This window comes from Labeo rohita, chromosome 25 (genome assembly GCF_022985175.1).
Source record: "Labeo rohita strain BAU-BD-2019 chromosome 25, IGBB_LRoh.1.0, whole genome shotgun sequence".
Lineage (NCBI taxonomy): Eukaryota > Metazoa > Chordata > Actinopteri > Cypriniformes > Cyprinidae > Labeo > Labeo rohita.
In genome coordinates, this window is record NC_066893.1 from 16,438,408 (window position 1) to 16,462,985 (window position 24,578).

General features: G+C 35.3%; 1 protein-coding gene across 3 annotated transcripts in view; it reads right to left on the minus strand.

Annotated features, from left to right (window-relative positions):
* Positions 1-23,716, minus strand: part of kiaa1549la (KIAA1549-like a) — a 66,777-nt gene extending 43,061 nt beyond the window's left edge. For 2 of the 3 annotated variants that reach the window (XM_051099790.1, XM_051099788.1), the window contains exon 1: positions 23,085-23,715. In XM_051099790.1, the coding sequence (XP_050955747.1) occupies positions 23,085-23,286 (202 nt within the window). In that variant the 5' untranslated portion in view covers positions 23,287-23,715. Of the gene's footprint in view, positions 1-23,084 lie in introns of all 3 variants that reach the window. The other variant, XM_051099789.1, reaches the window with a different exon arrangement.
* Between the last annotated feature and the right edge of the window lie 862 nt (positions 23,717-24,578).

The window sequence follows — 24,578 nt, forward strand, 5'->3', positions numbered from 1 at the left end:
GAAAATCACACCAGTCCTTCTCTCGACTGCCATCCGCGACTGTTGGCGAGTCGATCTGAGATGATTAATAATGTGATTAATCGACCTTTACAGCTCTTTACTTTATTTTTATCTTGGGGAACATAACGTGGACGGAGTCATACAATATAGTGACTTTAGGACATTAATCATAAATCCTTTAGCCGGAGGACCAAATTAGAAATGTGCAGCGTTTCTTGGGTGCTGTGAGCTCTCTCAGTCCCTTTTCTCACTCCCTTACTGTGCTCCTAGTGAGCAGCCTAAAGCTTCAGTCCTTTCCTAACAAATTAATTAACTCACCCAAACACATCCTATATGAGATTAGTCATAAACAACGTAAACATATTGCAACTGACATCAGTACAAAATGTCACAAAAGCACATGTGAATGTGAATGAAGCTACTCTACTGATAATAGATAGATAGATAGATAGATAGATAGATCGATAGATAGATAAATAGATAGATAGATACTACCTATTTACACTAAAGGGATATGGGTGGAGAGACAGACACAGATAGAATGATAGAACGATAGATGTAGAATTATCTGGAGGGATGAATGGATGGACAGTGTAGAATTATGTGGAAGGATGGATGGACAGATCATATAGAATTATCTGGAGAGATGGATGGGTGGATTGACAAATAGTGTAGAATTATCTGGAGGGATGGATGGAGGGATGATAAATAGTGTAGAATTATTTGGAGGGATGGATGGAGGGATAGTCTAAAATTATCTGGATGGACTGATAGCACATAATTATCTGGAGGGATGGACTGATAGTGTAGAATTATCAGGATGGATGGATGATAGATAGTGTAGAATTGTCTGGAGGGATGGATGGATGATAATGTAGAATTATGTGGAGGGACAGATGGATAGATAGTGTAGAATTATCTGTAGGCATGGATGGGGATAGTGTAGAATTTTTGGGATTTATGGATGGATAGTGTAGAATTATCTGGAGGGATGAATGGATAGCTAGATAGTATAAAATTATCTGGAGGGATGGATGGATGAATGGATAGTGTAGAATTATCTGGAGGGATGGATGGATGAATGGATAGTGTAGAATTATCTGGAGGGATAGATAGTGTATAATTATCTGAAGGGGTGGATGATTGGATGGATCGATGGATGGATAGTGTAGAATTATCTGGAGAGATGGATGGTTGGATGGATGATAGTGTAGAATTATCTGGAGAGATGGGGGATGGATGGATAATGTAGCATTGTCTGGAGGGATAGATAGATAGATAGATAGTGTATAATTGTCTGAAGGGGTGGATGATTGGATGGATGGATCGATGGATGGATAGTGTAGAATTATCTGGAGAGATGGATGGTTGGATGGATGATAGTGTAGAATTATCTGGAGGGATGGATAGTGTAGAATTTTCTGGAGGGGTGGATGGATGGATAGCATAGAATTATTTGGAAGGATGGATAGATTATCTGGAGAGTTGGAGGGATGATGGATAGTGTAGAATTATCTAGAGGGATGGATGGAGAGTGTAGAATCATGTGGATGTATTGATGGATAGACTGAATTGTCAGGAGAGATGAGGACTGGATGGATAGATAGTGTAGAACTATCTAGAGAAACGGATAGTGTAGAATCCTCTGGATGTATGGATGGAAAGTGTAGAACTGTGGAGGGATGGATAGTGTACAATTATCTAAAAGGGAAGGATAGATAGACAGACAGACAGACAGATAGATAGTGCAGAATTATCTAGAGGGATGGATGGATAGAATTGTCTGGAGAGATGAGGAATGGATGGATAGACAGTGTAGAATTATCTAGATGGATAGATAGTGTGGAATTATCTGGATGTACAGACGATAGACAGTGTAGAATTATCTGAATGGATTAATTGATAGCATAGAATTATCTGGAGGCATGGATGGATGGATAGATAAGAGCAGAATTGAAAGGACTGCCAGATAGACAGCCAGGTAGATAGACAGATAGAATTATCTATCTACACTCATTCTATCCTATCAGTTTTACTATCATATCTAACATTTAAATATAATCTGGAGATCTATCATAAAGATGGATGAATGGTTAGATAAGAAATTACACACTATGTTGCAATACCAAAATCATGAACTTTTAATTTGGTGTTAATATGATATTTTACAAAGAAAACAAGACATACTAATTAAATCTAATTTTCTGCAGAATGAGAGTGTGTGCAATTCTGTAAGCAGTCACGTTGAATTCCTATTCTCCAACAGATAGCCACCTGCTCTGACAGTTCGAACATATGGGATTGTCCTGATTAACAGGCAGCTAGAGAGAAGATGACATGTCGTGTGAAGGGGGCTCTGGCTGTACATCCAACCCATCGTCCTAATCACTACACTTCCTGTGAACGGGATAGCACTGAACTCTGAAAGCCCTACACACTTAAGTACGCTTGTAGCCGGCCTGAGAAGATTTACGTACCCCATAATGGGTCACATGACTTGGGTCAGTGAGCTGAGCCAATCAAACTCTACTGCCAGGCATAACGGAGCGAGTTGATTGGAAGACAGGATGATAGATGCCAAGATGGCTTCATCCATCACAATCCCCAAGTGCGTGGCCTGGTCTCAAACGGGTCCCACTGCCACTGCATATTATTCTATATATGGAAGCTTTCTAATCAATGACGTCAAGTGTTAAAAATTAAGGACGTGTTTTATATTCTGGGACTGAGCCGTTGTCCTGCTTTAATGTAACTGGAGATCAGTGGGCTAGAAAGACATGGACCTTCTCCATTATGAGGACAGGTGGTGAAGGGGGCTGATGGGTAACAGGCCAAAGCCATTGAAGCCCATGAGGGAGTATATGGGGAACCGAAGCATGGAGTCACACCATTCCAGCAGGACAGATCCACGTCCGTAGTCTATTCATAGATCCCATCTGCTTTTGTTGCATCTTGTTGTGGCATCACGAAGGCAACGGCATTACATCTGTTTATCATAAAGTAAATATTTAAAAGGATATTTCATGCAAAAGATTAGCAGTCCAAACCCAAATGAATACAAAATATGACTTCTTCTCTTAGAATATCCTGGCTATTTGTTTTCCACCACAATGAAAGGAAATGAGGACTAAGGCCACAAGCTCAGAAATGACAAAAAAGAGCCACAAAATATCAAAAGCAAACATACTGTATGACTCATGCACTATATTCCAAGTCTTCTAAGCCATTTGATGTTTCTGTGAAACACAAACTGAAATGTAGGTTGATTTTCACAGAAAAGTGATAATGTCTAATTTGTGAACAAATCAGTTGTGAAAAATTTAGTTGTAATGTCTAGTTTGTGAATAAATAGTTTTGTTTTTTTTCAATGAATTTGTTTATCCAATTCACAAAACTGATATGATTGATTTGTTAACAAATCAAACTAATCTGGTTCTATGGTCTCAGAATACTTGGAATATGACACATGAATCACTTTGACTACATCACCAATCACTGTTATTGCTTAAAAACAACAACAGTATATTATTCAAAACTCACTTTATGTTTCATAGAAAAAAGAAATTCATACAGGTGTATAACAAAATTTTGGACGAACTAAACATTTTCTTGATAGCCCTAAGAAAAATCTGACTTGCAAAGAGGATTTTGTTATTTTAAGATCATGCTTCTGTAAACCTGTGGTATATTTCATATTTTCAGCATCATAAAATTTTACAGCAAAGCAGATTAGGGCGTCTATGTGCAATGGAGCAGATTAAATGCTTTGACATGAAATGGGATGTCATCCAAACGGACACCCATCAACCCTCAGGAGAGAAAGCACTTTGAGCATTGCATATTAAAATTATTACACACCAACTGCGGACGGCACACAGAAGTCTCAGGTGTGGAAATATTTCACCATTAGTATCATGTACAGTTAAAATATGATATCATGTCTCAAAAAACAAAAAAGACTTTTTTCCTATTAGTTAAAAAAAATGTCTAATTGAAAAAAAAGTACCTCAAAATCCCAAAAAATACAGATACATGCAATTCACTGCAGGTTCCGGCTATAATGAACACCGGGGGCAGTAACACGTCAATTAATTTATTCATGAATAATTTAATTAATTATGTTTAAATGGTTTGTTGCACAATACTATGTTATGACCTCAAAACACTTGATTTGTGAACTTATATTTCACATTTGCGAAACCAGATTTGTAGTAAACTTGCTCAGAAGCTCACCTGGTACAGCATTACATTGGGTACATGGATTTTGCATGGATTTTTGTCATTATAGGGTAGATGTGTACATACACTGCCAATGCACATTGATGTTCAAACAGCATGTAAAAGTGAACTTTGCATCCAATGACCCCTTTAAGCCCATTTTATTGTTGATTTCGATGTTGGCTGCAAAGATCATAAAAAAAGATATGAGGTACAACTATTCTTTCAACTTCTTTACCTTCACAGCGGTGCACATTCGTTCCTCCCTAAAACCCAAACTTAAGGTCAGAATCAGCACAGTCGGTGATTGTTTCATTGTTTCGGGCTTTGAGTGTGCAACCAAACGATTAAATTATACACACACAAATGTCAAAGTGACTGGCTTGGGAGAGTATTACTTAAACACAGTTTATGTCTTGGACGTAACGACTGAGAGAAAATCTGAATATAAACACCAAAAATTGCATATCATATGCACACCAAAAATCAATGTCTGCGTATAAATAGCACGCCAGAGAAATCCCTCACAGCTCTTAATCTGAATACGTTAGCTTTAATAAGCATTAATCTATCCAATTATACAGTGAAAACTATGCAGTGTTGTTTTACATTTGGTTATTTTATTAGATTTCTTTTGCAGGCTATATTATACCTGAACAAAAATGCTAGTAGACCTCCATGAAATAATTAAAGCACTGTTCATTTCATTTGTATCTTTATTTTATTGAATTTGTTAGTTTGTTTTACTTGGTTTCTTCGTTCACATTCTTACTGCATCTTATGTATATAGAACACAAAAAATGCCTGCACACCGGTGCATTTACAAATCTATGTTTTATATTAATTTAATTTAATTATTTTTATTTTACATTATATTTATTAGCTTTTAATTAAGCTCTTAATTTGTTTTGAATATATGTAACCCTAAAACAAAAAGTACCGATAAGAATACCGTTAAAGTACCGGACTGATAAGCAGTACCGATAACAGTAGTAATACCGTTAAAACTTTAACGATACCCATCCCTACTTCGCAGTACTGTCGTGAACGCATGTCGAAAACTGACACGGAAGAGAAGAAATTGTTAAATAAAGACGATATTTTTGTTTTCTCTGCATGCAAAAAGTATTCTTGTAGCTTTCTAAAATTAATTTGCATCATATGACGATTTGGTAGTAAACCTGCTCAGAAAAGCTCACCCAGTACAGAATTACACTATTTTTTTAGGTTGAAAATAATTTTGATGAAATCTGAGAGACATCGTAAGACATTGTTAAAATAGTCCATGTGACTCAACCGTAATTTTATGAAGACTCTTCATTGATGCGAAATAAAAAACTTAAACTTTTCGTAGTAAACTTGCTCAGAAGCTCACCTGGTACAGTATTAAACTTTTGCTGTTGTTAAAACTATGATGAAATCCGAGAGCTTTCTGACTCTGCAGAGACAGCAACGCATCTGACACATTCAAGGCCCAGAAAGGTAGTAACGACATCAGTAAAATAGTCCATGTGACATCACTGGTTCAACTGTAATTTTATGAATTATTGTTGAATAAAGATGATTTTTGTTTTCTTTGTGCACAAAAAAGTATTCTCGTAGCTTCATAAAATTAATTCTATCGTAGTAAACTTGCTCAGAAGCTCACCTGGTACAGCATTACATTGTACAGCGCTTGGGTATGACTCCCGTGAAACATGAATCATGACTGGCATGATTGCTACTTATACTTTTGCTTTAGTTAAGACTATTGGTTATGTTTAGAGTAGGGTTTACTCTAGGTGGTATATTATTTTCAAACACAATGGAGCATTTACCTTTTAGTGCCACTCATCGGACATTTCATCTCCGAACTGCTTAGATACATAAAAAGTCTTCTATCATTTTTTAAAAACACCTGGTTTCTGTTTTTCAACTTTCAACATGGCAATTACATGGTGTAACGATGGGGTCAAGTGGTAAAACCACAGTTTTGAATGATTAACCTAATACTTCGATGGCATTCCAAGGTATGTCAAAGAATACCAGGTACATGCTCAAAAACACTGAGGTATGAATATGCTACTTTTCTAGTGGCAAGGAAGATCTGGTCTCATTTTGTAGCAGTTTATCATAATGTTGATTAATCATGATGTTCAAAACTTCCAATTATGCCACTTAGTCATTACGTACAGGGCATATCACATACCGTACCTTAAAATTCGTCTATAATGATAGTGGCTTTTAGCTACTAAACGATGAAGAGCTGCCAGCAAGAAAAAAAAAAAGAAACAATTGACTCTAATTTCCACAAACTGCTCCCAGCAGGGCAGGGCTAGCAGCAGGCCAGACTAAATTAAGACAACACAGCACATTTGCTTTGGATATTCTTGTTTACATTCAGATTCTATTCCTGGACGTTCTTGTTCAGACACCTGACAGCGTTGAGGTTGATTAACAATGACAAAATGTTCATTTTCTTTTGAACTATCCCTTTAAAAGCATAAAATCCCAGTTCTGTCTTCCTTTTTACTTAAGGCAAAGGAAGAGGATGCATCATAATATATGAACAGCCGGTGCAAAAACAACACCTTGGGGCCTTCCTTAAACTAAGCAACAACCCACATCCTACAGTGTATTTTAAAACGCTGTGAGCAAGGAAATTAGGGGCATGGCGGACACGCACATCCCACACACACCAACACCATCACTGTTTTTAGATGAGGCAGGGGATAAATCTGAGAGACAGGGAACAGTGTGCTCTTGGCGGGAGCTGAGGTAACAGCAGTGGCAAGCAGATTTGAGATTTGAGCTGTATTAAAGTTTATCCTTCTGCTGATGGCTATATGTGTTTTTAGAGTTGATATACGGCGGCACACCTGCTGAGAACACAGGGATGGGTAAGTGCTGCAGAGCACAGCCCATCTTTGAATAATTCAAGCGCTGGCTAAGCATCTGTTCCTGCGTCTAAAAGCAACATGACATGGCCGAACCGTGCATCAATGTCTGTGTTAAACATCACTAACTAACACTGATTAATTGTGTAATATTACATTTAAAATATAGCTGCAAGCAGCGATGGTGGGCCCAAGCCCCCGGAGCCAACGCCATCCTGGTGGCTTTAGGAAAACTGTGCACGGTGGGCAATATGCAGTTCGAGCAGGTAAATATCAAAGAACTAAGCCATATTCACGTAAAAAAATAAGCCAGCTGTTGCCAGTATGACTGAGAATCACAACAGTCACATTCATGAGATGATGCAAATGGGTTGTTGATGTGACATGCATTTTCACTGTCCCACAGGACAAAAATTAATATAATTAATATTGCTATTATTTAAAATGCAGTAAATCATTAAACATTTCTTTGTCTTACATGGACCTGTTGTTATAAAAGCTTCAGTGCTATTCGATTTAAAAAAAAATTTTGTCAAATCTCAGAATTGTCCTATGGTGTGACTGTTTCAAGCATGGTTCAATAAATTACAACTTTTATAAATTAAAACGAAAAGCAAAAAAAAGTTAATAAATACCTGTGGCATAATTGTACAAGTGTCTGTTTTAGTAAATGGCAATCATTTTTTTCATCCATATATTTCTGAAAGCGTAGGAACATCAAATATTTTGTTTCTGAAAACCATGTCTTCTGGTGTTGCACAACATCCTGATTTTAAATCGGCCAATTCCAGAGAAAACTCTAATTAGTTGAAGGATCCCATTCATGGTCGTGTTACTGAAGCCCCTTGTCAAGCCCATGACGTGCACATGGTCATTTTTTGTCTCAGAAACGTTTAAATATTTAACTTTTTTGGAACCACTACAAAAGTGTTACATTTTGTTGTCATTTGGTGTGACACCCCTAAATTATATATATATATTTTAATTAAAACTGTATGTTAAACTACATAATCATGGAAAATTATGCAAATGTCTATTGCTAACTGCTAATGGCAGGTTAGCACAGAACAGCAAGGTCACAAATTGACACAAAAAAGGCTGAAACGTCACACCAGAGGACAAGGTCTCTTTAGGAAGCATTTTAAATGATTAATTAAGATTTAACTCCTTTTTATTCATTTTTGATCATTGTCAGTGTTCTTAAATGCAGTAATTACATTAATTAAACTACTTTCTGATGTTTTTGCATAAAACCTGTACTGTTATAAAGTGTCATGAAAATAATTTAAAATGTGATGCTTTGTTTTTGAAACAGAAAGAATAAAGAGAGTATTAAATAAATAACACTATATGAAAATAAGTGTCTAACAATGATGATAAATCTCTCATGATATTCATATATTATTAAAGAGCTTTTTTTTCTTCTTCTTCTTAATTTTCTTAAACAAATTCATAGTACAGTTCAATTAAAATGTAAAAAAACAAAACAAAACAAAAATTAAAGACTTCACAAAGTTAGTGACCCTTTATATAACTTACACTGATTAATTGTGTAATATTAAATTTTAAATATTTAACACGGAAGAGCAGACATTGTTGAAAAAAGACATTTTTTGTCTTTCTTTGCGCACAAAAAGTAGCTTCACTATATTAACATGACTATTTTAATAATGTCCTCACTACCTTTCTGGGCCTTGAACGTGTCAGTTTGCTGTCTATGCAGGGTTGGAAAGCTCTCGTATTTCATAAAAATATCTTAATTTGCGTTCTAAAGATGAATGTTCTCACAGTTTTAAAATGATATGTGGGTGAATAATTAATGACAGAATCTTCATTTTTGGGTGAACTGTCCCTTTAAATATAATGCATTAGCTTGGATTTATTTTCTTGCACGATTTCACCATCATTTCCTGTCTTATCTCTATTATCACACTGATAAAACAGCAAAAAGGCCAAAATATAGATAATATTATGTTGTATATTCATCAGTATATTTTATGGGAAAGACATGAGATGTCAGCCGAATAATCAAGATTGATTCATCTTGAGCAGGAGTCTTCAAATCATTCCCACCATCCATCCTCAGTTATTTTCAGAATGAAGTTACGTGGCCATAAATAAATAAATATTATCTATTATCTACATTTTTATCCAATAAACAAATAAGGTTTTTGTATTAAAACAACCAAATGAATTGTGAAATTATTTACATGCACATTTCGCTGCAAAATACAGTAAAAATGACTGAAATACAACATTTTTTTGCATTTAAATCAGCATAAAAGAAACAATATATCACCACCATTTTCCCCATCACAGTAATAAAAATACGATTTTTGAATCACAGTAATGAGAATGTAAACTGGGAAGGCAAATGTGCTTAAAATAATGTCACCGGTTTCCCGAGACTCCCCGTTTATATCACAATTCTGAAAAGTGAGCCATTGAGCTGCTGTAATCATAAAAGCTGCGGCTCCGTTTAGCTGAAAGGATGATGACATAAATTATTGACGAAGATACAAACACAGATCTGATTAAAATAACAGCCTGTACCCTTCCAGCCTCTCTAACTGATGAGGCAAACACCATCACACATCTGTGTGAGCATCACCGAGCAGCGCCCGATTGGATAAAGGAGGTCATGTGACTTCCTTGCAGGGCTGTGGGTAGGTCATCTAGTCCCCGTCGAGTCTGGGAGGAAAAAAAAACAAAAAACGGTGTATGCGCGACTGCCTTACACTAATCATATTCTCTGCTGGAGGGTTAAGAAAGATGGAAATACTACATTATCTAATATTTAAAATTTCATACATATAATGGAGAGCGCAAGAACATCATAAAGCAAAACAATACGCATGCAATGACTGATTTATTTTGACTCGAGATGAAATTAGCTATCAGATGCCGAGCGCTCGACATGCCAGCACAGCAAAAGTGAAATACTGCAAGACCTTAAGCTACTTTCCCATCAATCCTCGTAACGGCATGTGTCTCCTCAACCTCCTGCGCAAAACCTGCAGGCTCAACTGATGCTTTTCCATGTTTGTTTTACTTTTCCCAGCCTCTCAACTGTCAGAATTGGTTACTGTCAACTCTGGCATTAACTGGAAGTGATATAAATTTTTACTCAGAGTGGAAAAGATTCCATATTTCCTTCCAGAACATGTTGGAATATTCAGGAGCTCGTGCAGGACACCTTTGACGCACTTGACTCGAGAGTCTCAAGAGCAAGGCAGGTTATTGCAAACTCCATTAAAACTGAATGAGTGTCTCACTCTCTCAGGGGGAGTTTGCTAAGAATGAATCGAGGCTGCTGCTAGCATCATTTCCCTCTCTGTTTTTCGTTTTCTGTTACTTTAGTGCAAGTGCAAAAAACACTAATTGCTGAAAACAAAATACAGCTACTACTATGTGAATTAACCAAAAACTGCTATAATCCTCATGTAACAACTTGCGTATGTGACCCTGGACCACAAAACCAGCCTTCAGTAGCACGGGTATATTTGTAGCAATAGCCAAAAATACATTGTATGGGCCAAAATGACTTTTCTTTTATGCCAAAATAATTATGGTATTAAGAAAATAGCATGTTCCATGAAGATATTTTGTAATTTTTCTACCGTAAATATATTAAAACGTAATTTTAGATTAGTAATATGCATTGATTTTCAAATTTTTTTTTTTTTTTTTGCACCCTCAGATTCCAGATTTTCAAATAGTTAAATCTCTGTCAAATATTTGTTCAGCTTTCATAAATCTCATTTAATTAAATTGACCCTTATGGCTGGTTTTGTGGTCCAGGGTCATTCATGTATAAAAACAAGGTTCAAAAATTACTTTTAAGTACAAAAACCAACGTAATTAAATCAAATTTAAGATCAAGTTAGCTTGCAAAAGTATGCATGACAAATGTTAATATTGTCAATTAAATTATGACAAGTGTTTGTTGTTAATATATTTTTTTGGTAACATCAATGATAACGAAAATGAAACAATTATTTTATTTAAAACTGTTGTTGAAAATATGAAAAGAGAAAAATATTGCAACATAAAAACATAAAACATTTCAATATTTTGCTTTGCTGTGATATATATTGTGATCACTAGATGACTTGAATACATATATTTTTGAAATGGTAACACTTATTCACTTTTAACTACGACTTTTCCCTCAATAAATTCCTTATTTGCTGCTTATTGATACTAAGGTAGTTGTTAAGTTTATGTATTGGGTAGGATTAGGGATGTAGAATAAGGTCATGTAAGGCATTAATATGTGCTTAAGGACATTTTTTATCAAAAGACAAAAACTACAGTTAAAACAACAACAACAAAAAGACGTCTATAATTTAAACACTCACACCATAGCATTCCAGTGCATTTTAGCGCCTAGTTAAACTGGATTGCGGGTGGTTAGTGAACATAGATGCCGGTTTTGGTGCTGTAATGCAACACAGAAAAGTAGCGCAGCTGTTTAGCGAATTGGCCCCTCAGTCTCTTTCCCAGTTTTCCAGACCATCTCTTATGTTCAAGCCAATCTGACCCCCAGGGAACGGAGCAGAGCAAGCGTGAGTCCTCGAAATATGCATTCCGCACACGAATTCCACTGAATATTACAGGCTTTAGCATAGTAAACATGACATGGCCACATAACATCAGCCTCCTCTGAAGGCAAAAATAGATAATCCCATTCCTTTTACATGGCATCATTTTCCCCAAGGGATTTTCATAAGGGTAAAGCCGATGACGTCGGAGGTTCGACAAGGACAGAGCTCATTATGCATAAAGCTCCTTTTTCCTTTTTCTCATCTAATAAGCACTGTCATGTGTGAAATTCCAGGTGTGAACATGAAGCGCAGTACTTTTACTTCAAGCTAGAAAGGCAACAGTTTAGCAATTAAATATATCTAAGGATAGAAACGAAATCGAATGTGGCGATTCTATCAACGAGAACAAAGTCGGCCGTCTGATTTAATTACGCACAAGCATAAAGAGAATTATGCGAACGCACATGCCTAATTAGCTCGGATATTTGCTCCGGTTTTCCCGCATGTTTGCTGGAACAACGTTTTGACTAGATTTCAAACACCTCTAGAGTCAAACGAGGCCACAGTTATGAGTTCCGTGTAAATTAACAGCCGTCGACGGTTGAGTAAAACGAGGACGCAGCTTTTGATCAAGCCCAAAAGACCGACAGACATCAGACACCGAAACACGAACAGCTGAGCCTGAGCTTTGAAGTACTTCTAAAAAAAATAAATAAATAAAAACATAAGCGCGCTGTAAAAGCTACAAAACTAAAATTAAATTACCAACACGCACAGCTATACAAAAAGCACCATAAAACAAGAGATGTCTCGGTTTATGCATCTACTGACCCTGTAATGCCCCTTTTCCTTGCCCGCAAACCAGATTAGCCCCTCCCCAGCATGAACCTTGTTTTATAAGCTTGAGGAGATTTTCAGGTGTGAGCTGGCACACAATTTCATTACGGGTTCTCCGAATTGTGTATTAATCTGGCAGGGGTCAGCATCAATCCCTTGATCTAAGCACGATAGATAAAAGTGAGGGAGTAAAAGGGAGCAAAACGCTAACTCTTTGGTTTATGGCATGGATAATGGACATCATAATCTGTTCACTCATTAACAAAACAGATTAAATAAAACATATTTGTTTGTCAGCACTCCTGGCAAACGAACACTTTTAGGGAGATGGCTGGCATCAGATGGCTGGATCTAAGTATTAGCTGGATGCACGTGACCTGAAAATGACTGGCTTGTGTTATAGCAGATGTCCTCATAGGCAAGTGACAAACAAGAGAGCTGTAATAAAGCAATAAATGACCAAGATGATGTCAAATTAATATAAAACATTAGGGATCAATATTTTTCTGGCTGATAATCATGTTATGGCTGCTATGGATGATGGTAAAATTATCTTTTATAACATATATTAAAATATATACTTAATCGAAGTTGTTGAAACCAAAATTCAGAATCACTAACCGACACAATTTTCCCATGTCGGTCGGTGCTATACGGATGTGACTGTTGTGCTTTGCATCTTATGCAGCATCTCGCACGTTCATTAATCGTAATAAAGTAAACATTTAATTAATTGAGATTTTGAGGTCATATCATCCAGCCCTCTTATAGGAGTCATCGGATGCCCATTTTCCACAAGTTGATATGATTCTTTAGGGTCTTAAAGTCTATTAATATACTTTGGTTAAAAATTCTCAATGGTTGTGTAAAACAACACCCTTTTTACCATGTCAAAATTAGCTTTGCAAAAATTATCCTGTTCTGGTCGAGGCTGCTTTAAATGTTAATGAGCTCTGCTCGCCCCGCCCCTCTCTTCTCTCTGTGGAGAGACAAGCCTGTTTACTTTAGCCGCATTTAGCCGTGTTTAGCCGCTAAACTTGCTAACTAGCACATTATTAGGAAAAGTGATTGCAGAGATTCATAAAAAAACCCTTATACTCACTTCTGCTGTAGGTGAAGCTGAATCACAAATGATTTGCGCGAACATAGACGTATTTATGTAGATCGGGAGGCGCATTCCCTTCACAAACAAGCTTAATCGACTGCATCTTCAGCGGCTCAGATGTCGGGAGTAAATGACGACCACTATGTTCATTATTACATCCAGCAACACAACACCTCAATCGCTCAATCGGAAATATTATTGTCTAACTTACATCCCTGCTCCGGCATCGAAACAATGGAGGTCGGACTGTTACAGCTGATCTGAGGTAAGACGCTCATGTTAATCAACTATTGTGGGAGCGGCCTCTGTCAGTGATTTTTCAGCCACCAAAAAATTATCAACTGAAAATGTCATTTTGTCGAAAATGTCGAAAGATGCTCATGTCCCGTGCAAATGCTCCATTCACGTATCGCTCAGAAAAGCAAAGTCTGTTCAAATAATGCGCAGACAGGAAATTTCTATGTAGTACAATTGTTCCTGTTTGCAGTAGCACTACTAATAATAAAATTATTGAGATAAATACAAAAGTCTTACAAAATAATTTTATATTATTTAATAAAATATTAATTTATTATTAAAAAGCAGTTTTGGTTTCTGTTTTCCACCAAGTGCATCCAGAATTGTTGGTTTCGGCCCAGAATTTTAATTTCGGTGCATCCTTAAAATTTTGTCTAAATAAATCTAAACCACTAAAATTATTTTAAAATAAATATATATTAAATTATACTGTTTAGTTAAAGCCTAAAATAAAACACTAAAAAGTGAATTTAGGCATCATAATATTAAAATGTACAGTATAAAAAATAAATTATAATTTGATAAATGCTAAAGATTTAATAGTGTTGTTATATTACAGTATTTAAAGATTCATTTTAAGCAAATGGTACATGGGAAAAAATAATAGTATTATTGGCCAATAATCAATATTACAACAGCATTTTATTGTCAAGTAAACATAAACAATCTATGATTACAAAAATAAAGTCAAAATAGTCATATTACTAGTCAATATGAGCATAAAGTTGTAACAAAACAAGGCTAAAGCCATAATGTATATAGAATTATACTATTCTGTTTAAACAAAATAAAACACTAAATTAAAAAAAAAAGAATGTATTAAATTCTATTCAAAAGTGAATTTAGGTATAATAACATTATAATGTACAGTATGAAAAATGAATTATCATTTTGATATTTGCTAAAGATTTAACAGGTATTATATTATTATTATTAGAGTTTTTAAAGAACAGTTAGTTAGGTGTGGGTGATTTTTCCAAATTAATTGATTAATCAGAATTTAATGTTTGCCACGATTTTATTTTTTAGAAATCGAGGAATCGCGATTTTGAATAGAAACATTACCAAACGTTAGAATTAGACACTTCAACAATATGCCAATGGTAACAGTAAAGAGAAAAGAACGATCCAACTGCATGTTGGCTCACATGATTAACCCGCTCACATGTGATGCACTCACATTGCTAAGCGCCATGCACGCAGAATGCGCTTTTGCGTTGACGGGAGAAGATGGGAGTAAACTTCATAACTTGACCACAACATTTTTAGAACACCATTTCATGCATGAGATGCTACAAGAGATGCAAGTGCAACAGTCAAACGCATCCATGTTTACATAGAGAAAACAATGGAAAAACCAGCGCAATCGAAAAAAAAAAAAAAAAACAGTGAAGAACTAACTTACTACTGTATGTCTGATATTTCATGTTTGCATCATCATGGTGACAGGCTGAAAGCTGCGGTTCATTGTTTTTACAGAACATTTATAGTTCAATCTATCTATATCTGCCTATCTATCTATCTATCTATCTATCGTTACACAAAATGCTGTCATATAATATGACACCCATTAATCATCCATCCAAATATACCCAGAAATGTTGTCAGATCAAATGCTGCAAGTTTGAATCTGGCTTGCAACAATTCCAAATCCCATCCAAATATCACAATATCATATTGTACATATATATTACACTATTACATGCCAATAACTCCATAAAAACTGTAGAGCAAATGCAAATCCTAACAATGTAATGTTATAAAACACTGCCAAAACCCATTTTTCATACTTATCTTAAGTGTCATCCTCAATGAGAATTCCAAATGAAGTATGCTAGACTTTCTATGATACTTCAATCTGAGTCATACTTACAAAAAAGCAAGTACAACCACATTATCACACGATCTAGATACTCTACATGTCATATTGTGAAGAATTATCTGATAAACTGCCAGGAAAAACAATCTCTAACCATTTTTGTTCCAAAAACATCCTGAATCCACCAGCCAAATCATAAGACAGAAGAGGCGGTGGGTAACCTGATTGAAGTCATTCATCTCTGGAGATGGGCTGTTTGCTAACGGCTTGTCAAAGCTCTGTACTGATCATCCATCAAGACACGGTCACTGTTGTCGCGACTGAACTTATAACTTCAACATTTATTTCAGCATTAGATCTGTATGTTTGTCTCAAACACCACCTATGGGTATATATTGTTATAGACACACATAATAACCATATTTGTTATAACGACAGAGGAACGTCGATACAAATTGGGGGTATGGATTTTAGCACCCTCGTGAATTCGCGCAGGGAAAGTAAGAAAGAAGCAGGAACAAAAATAACCTGGAAACAGAGCGAGCGCCTCAGACTCGACATAATCAACTTTCACACGGACTGTTTCGCTAATGAAGCATGGAAGCGTCGGAAATGAGAACATGTCAGCTGTGAAAACGGTCAGTCAGGGAAGCAGATCAGCTGCTTTGGTCATCAGCTGACATCAGCAGATAATGAACTGGTTCAGGGCTCTAGTGGCAGTAATTAGACTGAGAGAAATACGTATTAAAAGGCCGACTTCTGTCCTGTTGGAAACTGTAATTGTGCTTCTGTTTAAAAAGCCACACATCGAGTTGTTAAAATGCGATATTTTAGTGTTTCGACACTAGTTGTGGAGTGCAGCATCTTTTTTCTGGCAGGCTCTGGTCCTCTGGAATGAATCCTGGTGCTAACAAAGCTTATTCCGGCTCTAATGTAATACTATGGAGAGTGTAAAGACAAACAAAATGGATGGTTAAAACACAAGCCAAACGGCTTAAAAAAGGCTTAGAGTAATAAAATCATGCTCTTTATTTAGGCTTTTCACCTTCACTGATACAATTCACTGACTACTTAGAGTTTCTGACATCTGTGTGGCCACATTGGGAATTTAACAAGATACTATGAGAAATAATGGAAGGGCAGCACTGTATCAATATTCCTTCAACATTCTGGAGGTGTTCAAATTATGAATTATTATTTATTAATTTACAGAGATCTATATGAATAAAAAGATCATTATTATAGTTAGTATTACTCTTCTATTATTCTTGTTATTGTTTTAATTATTCCTAATTTACTTAAACATCTGCAATTAATTAAAATTCAACCGTTATATATAGAATTTTCATAATTTCATAATGTAGATATTTACAGCCTTAGCCACTGAAAAATAATAGAGATCTATTATTTAGATTAATTATTATTAATAGTATTAAACGTTAGAATTCTGAATTATTATTTATATTATTTGTTAATAATAGTTTATATTATTAATAATAATTACTTTAAATATATTATTCATATATTTTATATATTTCATATTAAGGTTATTAATAATTTAAGTTATTATTATTACTAGTATTCAACTTAAGGGGTTGTCAGAATTTAGAATTATTATTAATATATTTAATATTAATATTATTCATAATTAATTTAACTTATTATTACTAGTATTAAACGTCAGGGGTTGTAAAAAAAAAGTATTAATTTATTAAATAATTATAAATTATTAAAGAATTATTATTTATATCATTTGTTAATTAATAGTGGTTTATATTAATAATAATTAACAAATATTATTAGTATTTAGATTTATTATTTCTAGTATTAAACTTAGGGGTTGTTCGAATTATGAATTATTATTTATACTATCTGTTAATTAATAGTGGTTTATATTATTAATAATAATTAAAATATTGTTATTTAGATTAATTATTATATGTAATATTAAACATCAGGCGTCAGAATGATGAATTATTATTTATATTATCTGTTAATTAATTGTAGATCATATTATTAATAATAATCATTAATTTAAATATTATTGTTATTTAAATGAATTACTATTCATATTATACTATTCATATTATTAAACGTCAGGGATTGTTAAAATTCAGAATTATTATTTATATTATTTGTTCATTAATAGTGGTTTATATTATTAATATTGATTAAGTATAATAATATTATTATTTAAATTATTTATTATTAGTAGTATTAAATGCCAGGGGTTGTTAGAATTCAGAATTATTATTTATATTATTTGTTAATTAACAATGGTTTATATTATTAACATAAAATATTATTATTTTAAATATTATTAATAGAACTAAACTTACAGTTAAACCCAAATAGCTTAACATACACTCTTCATACCTTAGATAATTACAGCATCAGTCATATGAAAATACAAAACAATCATTTTAGTCATTTAGTTCATCTCCCACAATAACATATTAGCATTAATCTTTCCTCATATGATTTTCTCAGCAAATATTGATATGTCATCCATATGATTCAATTAGTCAGAATATAATGCAATTAATCTGATTTTATAATCGACTGACAGGCCTAGTTAATACATAATATTGTGCCAACCTTGTCTTTAAGCATATGAATTTTTCATACCGATGTCACAACTTTTTTTACCTAAAGCCTTTTATGGTGCAAATCATATTAATGGCAGTATTAACAATGTAAAAAGCTCTCCCTTTGTTCTCAGTCATTTCACCAGTACATGGCTGTGAATCAAAGACTCCCGCTGTTGTCATTGCATGCTTTTTTTTTTTTTTAAACGCAGTTCTCCTCTTGAAGCTGAACAGATGGGTTTTGCAGTGATGCTTTAAACATTTTGAGAGGATCAGATTGGTAGTCCGTGTTTTCAAATGCGAGTTATTGAACAAAAACCACCACGGATTTCTCAGAGAAGCACTGAGGGACCCGCTTCCCCAGCTATAATAATTACACCCAGACCACAGGAGAAAAAAACACAATGCCTGTTCCATTAAAACTTGGCTTTGCTTTCCCATTACACACAAGCTTTCAACAGACAGGTGACAAAACATCCCCTAAAATAGTCAATCAAAAGACAAACCCAGTTTAGTTCTATTCAACTAATTGCTGAATCCAGTCACCGCAGGTCTGAGGCCACAAAAAGGCCTTTGAAATCAAACGGAGCAGTTCATCACTGTCATTCTGGTAATACACTCACTCTTTCCACTCTGGTAAAAAAAAATGTAGATCAGTTCCCATGGCAACATAGCACAGCAGGCTCCTGTTGACTAGCAGGAGCATCACTGTAGGGGCATTGAGGAGAGATGCCTCATCCTCAGCAAGCCACAAGTGTGTCTGGCCATACGCCATAGACCCAGCTCAAAGCCAAAAGGACGATGGCGGTTTTATGAATGAGAAGGCATAGGATCTTTACCTCTGTGTATTAAGACTACGGTCCAGACCGAAGCACGTCTGCGTGCCCAAATAAAACTAATCTGATGTAATTCTAGCTTTAGAAGTGTATTTATCTTGTAATTCTAGCTTTGGAAAATCTAATCTGCCTTTTTGATATCTGTGCCGTTTCGAGATGTTTAGAAAGGGACGTCGTGCCTGGAGTTAGTTCACATAATCAACGCTGAACTTGTTTGCACAAATTAAATCATTTTTTGGTTAAATGCGCTTTTGGTCCTCAGGCAACGGCTAGTGATATATTGCAACACTTTTCATTAGTAGAGAACTGAATGGGGTTGGAAGTGCCGTATTAATGTACCACTAAATACTTGAGTATCATTTTGAGGAGGAATGGGGATAGGGTCAAAGGTCAAGATTATTAGTAACAGATACAACAATTGATATGTCAGCACAAGGCCAACAACAACGACCTGCTTTGCTACTGTCACTGATGTAGACTGAAAATCAATTGTGTCTTCTTATTACACAGCTCTCTTTTCTGATTGGTTAGTTGCATCATTCAAGAATCAAGAAATTACTATTGTTCAGGATAACTATGTATAACTAACCATACCAGCGGTTTCTACTGGCTGTGCTAATGTTCGGTCTCTCCTTAGTCTCTACAAGATAATAAAATCATTCAATATCTCAAATATTTCATGGCCATGTATTTACTTGTTTGGTGAATGGATGCTTTTAACACTTCCAGGGTTCTCTGAGGTGAAAGTCGTCATATTGGTTAAACTTTTATAATTGTAAATGGAAACCACAACAAATATACGACAAAGGTTTTCTATGACGTTTCTATGACTTTTCTAAAGAGAGAAAAAAAATGTTAGAGATTGATTATGGTGGTCAGAAGAGAGAGAAAGACATCAAATTTGCCATCATTCCCTCGGCTTTTGTGTTAGAAACACCTACACATTAACATTAAAGCGTTTTCTGGAATTTAATGGCCATGTAATATAACAAAGTACAGTGTTTAAAGGGATCATCGTATGCACGTTTTTTTAGGGTCTTAATGAAAAGTCTATAATATACTTTGGTTAAAAATTCTCAATGGTTGTGTTAAACAACACCCTTTTTACCTTATCAAAATGAGCTTTGCAAAAATCATCCCATTTTGAGCGACTGTTCCTTTAAATGCAAATGAGCTCTGCTCGCCCCACCCCCTCTTCTCTCTGTGGAGTGATGAGCTGCTTTAAGAGATTGTTTACTTTAGCCGCATTTAGAGCTTTTAGCCACGAAATAAAGTATAAAATGAAAATATAACAGACTTAAAAAAAAATAAAAATATAAAAGACTTATTTTTTACACTGTTAATAACTGTGGAAACAAATTATCACAAGACCCCTTCCTGTGTGTTTTCTTTTTTTCACCAAAAAATTGTGAATTTAAAGGAACAGTTCACCCAAAAATGAAAATTTCTGTCATTAATTACACACTTTCATGTCATTCCAAAGCTGTAAGACCTTTGTTCATCTTTGTAACACAAATTAAGATATTTTTGATGAAAACAAAAATAACGACTTCATTCTTGTGAACATGCATCGAAGACTGTGACACCAGAAGAGAAGAAATTGTTGAATAAGGTCATTATTTTTGTTTTCTTTAAACGCAAGAAAATATTCTCATAGTTTTATAAAATTATAGTTGAATCACTGATGTCACATGGACTATTTTAATGATGTCCTTACTACCTTTCTGGGCCTTGTATGTGTCAGTTGCATTGCTGTTTATGCAGGGTCAGAAGCTTTCGGATTTAATCAAAAATATCTTAACAACAAGAGGGCGAGTAATTAATGACAGAATTTTCCTTTTTTTTTTTAGGTGAACTATCCCTTTAAGACTTCTTGGTTTCTGGAACATTGAGAGAAATTTGGTTTATGGTTTTAAAAAATGGTTTAAATTTTGAATTTAAATCTTGGCTTGTTTTGGCTTTCAAGAAGATTAAGATCAACATACTATAATTTCAGTTATAGTTGCAGTTGTTTTTGTATTTGAATAAATAATTTTGTATTTTCATACACTAGAGGGCTTGCACTTACTGTAATGGTTTGGTCAGTTATTTGAATGCGAGGCCATATTGCCGATACTCCGATGTAAGTATGGTTTTCATAGTTAATACACTACTGAATATGTTGTTTTGCTAATTTATACTGTCAAAACCTCAGTAAAAAAAAAAAACGTAAAAGTTACTAAATCATATAGAAATGAATTAATAAGGAATGGACGCAATATTTTGACAAACTAAAGTTAATAGGTGGTAAAGAAACATATGAGCAGTATTAATTAAGATATTAGCCTTATGTTTCACACCTACCTGACCGGAAATGATAAGAACAAATACGAATGTTGTCAAGATTCTTGCCTGGAAATCCTGGTTCAGTCTGGCCAACCACAAACGCCTTTTGTTCCTCAGACAGTGTTTTGCATTCTTCTCCTTGATTTGTTACAACTTTTGGCAGTCTATAGTACTCCAAATGTTTTCCCCCGGTCCGACCCAATTAGTACAGCCCAAAACATGACCATTTTCAGCAGCAATAATCAGCAAAATAGGCGAGTTTTGTTCCTTTCAGTGGCATTGTTTACATTCAGTGTCGCCAATAAGGGACTCATGATGTATCTGAAAACACTGTAGTTTTGTTCACACTAGTGGTTTTGGTGTGGAACTGAGTTCGTTTGACATTCTGTCATTGGTGTGAACATGTTTATATATATATATACATATATAATACATCTAAACATGTTATTTTTATTTATTTACTTTTTGTAGAACTGCCATTCTGAGCACAACAAAAACTACAAATGTAAGCAGTGGCCTAGTACTCACTGTGGTACTTACGCTGATACTCACGTTTAGAGGTTCAGGCCCAAAAACGAAAAACGAATGAGAGACGTACAACTGAACTGAAGGAAGACCAAACAACCTTTGTTAAAACAATCAGGCGTTTCAAGCCAGCGACTTTTTTCCCTGCCCTCGAAAACTGACATTAGGATGAGCCAATAGAATTTGTGTTCGGGCGGTAAAGGAGCATTTCATTGGTTAGCTCTACTGAACGAATACGCCTCCTTCACTGAGCGAATCGAAGATTTGAGCGGGATCGCGTTCGTGAACTAATTGAATGAAAAAAACATCTAGTTTGTCAACGAACTCAATAAACAAAGCATTTCGTTCATGAACAAACTGAATGAACAAAATGTACAATATTGTTTATGAGCGGTTTAACGAATCATGCATCTCATTTTTGAATAGACCGGTGTTAATAGCGAATTAATTGTTTATTTTGTAAATATGGCGTATGTTGGTACATGAGAAAATCAACGAAACAATGAATCTTCTTGGTAATTCAAAGGATTCGAGTCACTAAGATCAACCAAATCCTCCAAATTCCTTCACCTCAGCCACTTTTCCATCTCCCCTCAGTCAGGAGTGCGCAAAACCACCAAGAACTGAAAATTAATAAAACAAAACATCTGAACGACCAGCACTGCAGCACCAAATGCCGCGATCAGACGTCACATGCTGTTTATACACAAGTGTTTCAGAGTGATGTAGGGCTACCTGCATCTTGTTTTTGTCTGAGAGGTTCTGCTGTGTCTGTTTGTTTCTGCTGTTTTGCTCGCAAACGGCCAGGGAACGATCATACAGCAGACAAAACAAACGCACAAGCGGTTAATATCTAAACAAACACACACGGTCTGTCTCTTAATCTAGATGAGTAATTAAAAAACACATTCATAACAGGGCCAATTTACATTACATTCCGCATTGCGTTTAACAGTTAGAATCTTCAATCAACAGTGTTCTGATGTAGACATTCGAATTTCAAAATTTGAAACGTCAGAAATGAAACATAAACAAAAGAACCGAAGAATTTGGAACCTGAGCACTCAAACAGGTTGTCAACAAAATAGCCCCCAAAATATATATATCTCACCGTCTATGGCAAATATGGACGGCACCAGGAGCAATGTAATTCCTAGAGATATCAGACACTTGGTCCACACTCCGTCCAGGTCAACACATTTTCGGCACAAGGACAAGCCTATCCATTCCGACGTGCCTTGGGTTCCAGCGTTGCCATTCCCGCTACCGGAGCCCAAAATGTAGAAATTGTTACGCGCATTTCTTGGGGCCATCTGGCTAGAGATAAATTCAGCAATAGGCCGAAAGGTCCCGAAAAAGACATTTGATCTATCCTTTCCAGTTCCTTAGACTGAGGTCTTCTCTCCACTGTTTTTTTCTGCTCTATGTCAGCATTGAAACTTTAAGGCGATGCGTCTGCAAAGCGCATTCAGAAGCATCCGTGACCACCACATCAATCACGCGTTGCTGGAGCAGGTTATCTATCGCGCTCCGTCGAACGCATATTCAGCATTGGAATCCGGCAGCGTCGATCCGATAATCCCGCTATTATATCAACGATGCTGCGACGGAAAATCGGCTGCTTTTGATTGGGAAAAAATATCACGTCTCCAAGCCAGCGTATGCAGGCGAACTGGTGATGAGGCGCGTTATTATACGGACTGATGTACAAGAGAAAGACGACCTCTGCTGGGTTTGCGTGAGGATGACTGGTGCCGATGTAGGCACCAATGAAACCTGGATCTGTCCCTCGACATCATACATCCTGTTATTATGAGACATGCTTTATAATTGTGTTTTATTAGACTCTTTATTGCCTTAAAGTGATTTATTAAAAAAAGAAATCGTGATCTGTATCTAAAATAGTAATCATAACTCAAAAAAAGAGTTTCAAGTTCATTTTGCCACAACGTGTGTTTATAAGACAGAATGCTGGGATCATTTAAAAAATGAGCTTTTTTCAGTGGATTCACATTATGTTGTTAAATATTGCAGTTAAAATGATAAAACGGCCAATACATGTAAGGGAGCTGCAGCATGGATTGACCCAAAACTACTGCTTAAAGTGATTTTGAAATAAACCGTGTATTAAAATATTAAAATTAACGTATTAAATATTAAAACGAAAGAAAAGACCGGGTATTAAAATGCGTGTACTGTTTAGAGAGGTTTTAGCTGATGTCCTTGTGTGCTTATAATATGGTAAGTGTGTGTTACATAACAACCGGAAGCATCAAAATCAGACGTCATAAAAACATTTGGATTCCATCCACATGATGGCGCAATTTCGTTAATTTCAACTCAAGTCAAGTTTTTTGAGGGTCATTTGTCAGGTACAGTTTTATTTGTGCTTTAAATATAATTATAAACTAATATACACACTGCCGTTCAAAAGTTTGGGATCGGTAAGATTGTAATGTTTTTTAAAGAAGACTTTTCTGCTCTTCAAGGCTGCGTTAATTTGATTAAAAAAAAATGTAATATTGGAAAATATTATTGCAATTTTTCTATTTTAATATATTTTAAAACAGAATTTATTCCTGTGATGCAAAGCTGAATTTTCAGC